Source organism: Phalaenopsis equestris, unplaced genomic scaffold, assembly GCF_001263595.1.
Source record: "Phalaenopsis equestris unplaced genomic scaffold, ASM126359v1 Scaffold000800, whole genome shotgun sequence".
NCBI lineage: Eukaryota > Viridiplantae > Streptophyta > Magnoliopsida > Asparagales > Orchidaceae > Phalaenopsis > Phalaenopsis equestris.
Window position 1 is genome coordinate 1,045,896 of NW_018165240.1, and position 5,919 is coordinate 1,051,814.

Here is a 5,919-nt window from a genome sequence, read left to right on the forward strand (position 1 = left end):
GCCCCCCCCGCCGACGCCGGAGGCGGCCCATTTGCAGCGGCGAGCACGTGCTTAGTCCAGAATAGCTCCACGATCGGACCTTTATAGAGCGTCATAAGCATCGCCCCCGCAACAGTGACCAGAGTTCCGATTAATTTTGCTTGATATATCACCTTCCTCAGATCGATTTTCTCCATTCTTATTCAAAATTCAAAATTTAAGATTCAGAAATTCAAAATTTTGAATTTTGGGTTCTAAAAACGAATTATTTATGAAAATCATAATATGATACCTGAAGATGACGGCCATTATAAATGTCATTGCAGGAAGCATGTTGCTCATGGCGCAGGAGAAGGTGGGGGAGGTGAATTTCAAGCCGGCATAGTAGAAGTTCTGATCTATTACAGGCCTTTATGAGGATCAGACAATGTTTTAAATCGAGGGTTAGTAAATAGTAAAATGATTTTTGGGGGATTTAATTATATTATTGATGAATATATTTATTGTACAAACCCTAAGAGGCCAAGAGTAAATATTTGTAGGAATATTGTGAAGGTGATTTTTGGCCTGACTTTCCTGCAAACGCAACACATTGGAAAGCATAATTAGAAAGAATTTGACACAAAATTAATCTCTTTAATATATTTTCAAAGCATATTGATATATATTTTTTATGAAAATAGGATTCTGCATTTTTTTGGGGTGATTTATGATCAACTATTTGAGGCAACCGATAAAAAATAATCTGTTGTTCAAAAGGTTATCATGGCAATTACAATTTTTTTAAAAAAAAAAGTCATATCGCAGCTAGAAAGCTGCCACCGCATCTAGCCAGAAACGGTGTGAAAATGCTGATTTCAGTGGTTTGAAAACACAGTTTTTTGAATAAGTTGTCAAAACGCAGTTCACCCAAACGGTCATGGGCGCGCTTTCACACCAAATAAGCTGTCACAAACGAGATCAAAATATTCACTGCTCAACTTAGTATAAATTCTAACAATATCAAATAAAAAGGCACACTTTCAAAACGTCGACTTTAAGCAAATGAGATGGTGACTCTATGATTGTATGTTTCCTCCCATATCGAAAGGTCCTATAACTCTAAAAAAAATTTAATAATAATAATAACATTAAGCATGTTTTTCATTCAAGTAAAAATTGCTTTTCAAAATATTAATTAAATAGGAAAAAAAAGGGCTCAAAGGAATCATTATTTGTTAATTTATGGGAATAATTTTTCCTAAGTGAATGATCTATCGAGCTACTCAACTATTAGTGGCAATATTAAAAATAATAAATTTTAATATTATATAAGTTTTGAAATTAATATAATATAAGTTTTGATTTATTTCTCATATATTGCGCTCATCCTAGCATAAATTTAATAACCTTAATACTCGCTATAACTAACTTTGTTCGTGAAAGAGATGAAGCTGTGCAACATTTGATTAAGAATACCTCTCGAGAATCAGTGCGAAGGGAGCGATCGACAGAGCAGCGAATGCGTGACGATAAACCACTAACACGTAGTGACTCATGCCATGATTGAGCGAGAGCTTAGTGATGATGTTCATGCCGGCGTAGCCAAATTGAAGTGAAATCATAGCTAGATAAGGTTTGCAACTCCGAAAAATTTGATTGCATTTTCCATGTCCAATTTGGGGCTCCATCTTATCAACTTGAGAACTTGAGAGAAGAAGAGCAATCAATGCTTTCTCCCAAGTAAATAGAAGAAGAGCCTCATGAGTAATTTATATTGATTTTGGAAGGGTGTTTTTGTAATTTTGGGGGAAGGGGGTGCATATTTACGTCATTTTATATTTATCCAAAATCGGAATATTTATTTGGCGTGGGGGGGTGGGGTCCACGTGGAGGTTTTCACTTAGTGGCGGGGCCAGGGGAGGAGTTGGTGCGCGCTGATGCATAGGGTTTGTGGAGCACACGTGCCGGGGAAGTGTCGCACGTTTGAGGCGGCGGAGGGTGGGCGGAGCTCCGGCGGTGAGGTGAGGGATGGGTTCCTGTTTTGTAAATAAATGACGATTTTCTTATTTCGAAAAATATATATTTTTTAAAGAGAAATTTACATAGATACCACAAAATTCATATTTATTAATAATTTGGTGGAAGTTTTCACTACCAGAAATATATTTTTGATATGATATTAAAGATGTAAATATGAATGTTTAGGAGTTAGATATGTAAATATATAAAGATTGTAATGGGGTGTGTATGTAGGAAAAATATAACGTCAGGACCCTTAACGTAGAACTACGTTCGGAGTCCACTGATATGCGGGCACGTGGAGTTGACAGAAAAATTAAAAAAAAAAATTGTTTTAGCGCGGGGGAATATTCCTCCCGTGTTATTCCGCATTATTCAGGTGTTATCGTGGTGATATTCTTGTTTTGTTGTGTTCTGAGAATATCCACGGTGTTCACACCGGAAATATTCCAATAACACAATAATACATCAATACAACCACAATAACACCTAAATAACGCGGAATAACACATGAGGAATATTCTCCTTGTTACCCAGTCAGATCACTGAAAAAAGCGTGCGTTTTCTTGAAGTCACTTGTCTGCATATCAATGAACTCTGAACGTAGCTCTACGTTAGGAGTTCTGATATAATATTTTTCCGTGTATGTGTTTGAAATGTTGTAATTTCTTATGGATTTTTTCTTCTGAATGTATGATAAAAAATTTCATAAATGTTTGATTTTAATAATTATTATTATTAAAAAAATAATTATCAGCATTGATTTTCTTAAATGATACACAAATCTGAGGTCAAAAAGGTAAATAGAACAATATTGGTTGTCTTAAAAATAAAACAATGTAAAAGCTGGCTCAAATTGACACTTAAAAAGGGGAGATATTATGAGTGCATAGGTGTATGCTTATGTGTTGAATATATAGTTGTGTACTCATTACACACTCCGTTTTATGAAAAGAAATATTACATGCAGATGATCCGTACAAATAGATGGGTGTGGTTAGGGTAGGGGTGTCAAAAATTGACCCGATAAGGCTACGTGACTCAAACTCGACTTAAAAATTCTGGGTTAGAGTTAAACCGAATAGTTTTCGAGTCGGGTTTAGGTCAGAGAATTCAACTCACTTATTATTTGGGTTGTGTTCAGGTTGAAACCGAAAACCTAAACATGACCCGAATAAGCACGAAAGTTCAGGTTGGGCTCGGATTAGCGAGCCAAGCTCGGGTTCGAGTTTTAGTTTTCGACCATCGTTTAGAGATGGTCTAGCTCTAGTGACGGAAAAAATTAGAGAGAGACGTCTTAAATGGTTTGGTCACATTAAACATCGACCATCTGATGATCTGATTAGAAGAGTAGATGTTTTAGATTCGACTTATGTTAAGAAATGCAGAGGTGGTCCTAGGATGACTTGGGCATATTGTATAAAAAAATTTCTTAATTTATTAAGATTAAATGAAAATATGACACTAAATAGGAAGCAATGGAGAAAAGGGGTTCATGTAGACAACCTCACTTAGTGGGATAAATGTTTTTTTGTTGTTGCTGTTGTACATCCAAAATAAGGGCTGTTTGGTTCGACAATAAGAACCCGAAGCGAGGAGCGGCCGCGAATCGCGACCATATTGTTTGGTGAGACGTGGTTTTGGTGAAATGCGGTCGCGGATTGGAACCCGCAACCGACGTTTGAGCAAGCATTATTACGCGCAGATACCCCTCCTTGTTCGACGCCCTGCCCTAATTCCCTTCCCGGTTGTTCGACGCCCGAAATTTGTGCGCTCCTCTACTGTTCGACGAAGCTATCCTCGTTCAAAGCCCGAAACCCTCGTCGCTTCTCTATTTTTTGGTGTCTGAAACCCTGGTCCTTCTAATGTTCGATGTCTTCCGCTTTGTTCGACGCTCCCCTGCTGTTCGAAGCCTTCCCCAAAGTTTGACGTCCGAGACCCTCATGCGTCCCTAGTCCCTTCATGATTCCACGATAGATGGTGATTGGGAATGGATAACAATACTGGTGGACAGTGTAGCATGGGACATACATCGTCTGCATATTAAAAACAATCTAATAATTATATTAATTTTAATTCTAATAGGTTTTGACTGTTTTGTTGCACTATTGGTACTCATTGTTAAGTAAGGTGTGTATCCAAACTTTTGTGTTGTTCTGAAGTGAATTTCTACTTCTGAAATATCAAATATATGATTATGACAGTTTTGTTATGAACAATTTTACTAAAAAGTGACATGATAGTTATTTGTCCAAAAACAGCTGCAAATAGCTGAAACAAACATCCTATCAGCTTCCCAGCAGCAGCTTCCTAGGGCAGCTAAGCTAAAGCTGATAAGATACAACTGCCCCACACAGACCCCTAAGTTTTGTTAAGAAACAAAAAAATCTTAGATATTAGATGAGTCTCACATGGACTAAGGAACATGACCACTAATTATACACTTAACAATCTCTGCTATTATATCAATTATTCTCATTAGTCGTACTTTTGAAGGCGCGTAGTTGTGAAGTTATTTTGCCACCCAGAAGCACCTGGCTAGTGCCTCAGAAGCCCATTTACATTCATGAGATCTCCATCCAAGCTGGCTATTATTTTACGATTTCTTTTTCTAACTTTGTGTGTATCATTAGAATTCTTCGGTCGAGTTTGTTGATAATCATCTGGTTGAATCACTGAGCCTGATGAACAGTTCTTTGAAACAAAAAGAAGAGAACTTTAGTACAATCATCATGTATGCAATGGCCGCTTGACGCCCATGCTAAGGATTCTATCAAGGACGAGTCTACATAAGCTTCGTACAACATATCCTATAATTTAGCCTTTTTTAATATTTTCTTTGGATCCTTATGCGGGTACGTAACCTCTACAATGTATGAAGAAGAAGTAAATAGAGAGGTAGTAAAGCTATAATAAAACACATTATAAATGAAGTTTGGCAGTCATGTGGAAGATGTTGATATTGACTCACCATTCATTCGGTGAACAATCATGCACTAATGAATCATGATGTTATGTTTGGCCAAAAACATAAATGAGAAGAAAGACTTGGATTGAATTATAAATGTGAAATTTTTAGGAAATTGTTTTTTAGTTTTTGTTATTTATTTACAAAAACAACCTTGAGTACTTTTTTCCCTTTATTCTTGAAAATATTTCAATTTATTTAAGAGAAAGATGGAAACTAATTGGTATGTGCTATGAAATTATTTACATACATACGCTTAATTTATATATATATATATATATAAAGATGATATTTGAGAATACCGCTTCTCATATGTGTTATCCTTCTCTGTAGGGATTATATCTGGGTCAGAGGGGACTTACGACTGACAACGAACCTGCCTAACAACTTACCATCCATTAACGTATATATATGAATACCATGAGGTGTATTTCCATTGAAATTTTGATGCTTACTCAGCTTGCAATTTGTTAGCTAATTGGAGATGACACTTCTTCTGTCCACACATCATATATTTAAATATAAGACCAATGTTTCTATTTAATAATCCATAGAGAGAGTGCACAAAAGATTAGCCAGATATCAAAGTCATTGTCCATCGAGACTCTTTACTTATGAATTAAAGTAAATTTACATTCATAACCCTCGTTAATTTTATATTAATATTACATATTAATTAAATATTAAATTTTAAAAAGAAATTGCAAATTCTCATAATTAGACATCATTTCTTCTAAATTTTAAATATATGAATTAATGCAAATAAACACAACATAATTAACATAATTAAACCCCAAACAACTTCCAAACACATGCATTAAACCAATTTAAATTAATAATTTTTTATTTATTTAATTTTTTCTATTATTTTGTTTATATTTTCTCTTAAAATAAAATATATTTGATATGTTTAATTAAGATATAATCATTTTTAAAAATATGCATCGTACCTAAAAATTATTTTAAGTGTT

The 5,919-nt window shown here is 35.1% G+C and overlaps 1 protein-coding gene across 1 annotated transcript in view; it reads right to left on the reverse strand.

The window, feature by feature from the left end:
* LOC110031310 (WAT1-related protein At5g07050-like) overlaps positions 1–1,675 on the reverse strand; it is a 3,364-nt gene extending 1,689 nt beyond the window's left edge. Inside the window, exons 1-4 of the mRNA XM_020734451.1 lie at positions 1,438–1,675; positions 493–555; positions 272–388; positions 10–177 (exon numbers count right to left, since the gene is read on the reverse strand). Of these exons, the coding sequence (XP_020590110.1) occupies positions 10–177; positions 272–388; positions 493–555; positions 1,438–1,649 (560 nt within the window). The 5' untranslated portion in view covers positions 1,650–1,675. The remainder of the gene's footprint in view (positions 1–9; positions 178–271; positions 389–492; positions 556–1,437) is intronic.
* Positions 1,676–5,919: the final 4,244 nt, after the last annotated feature.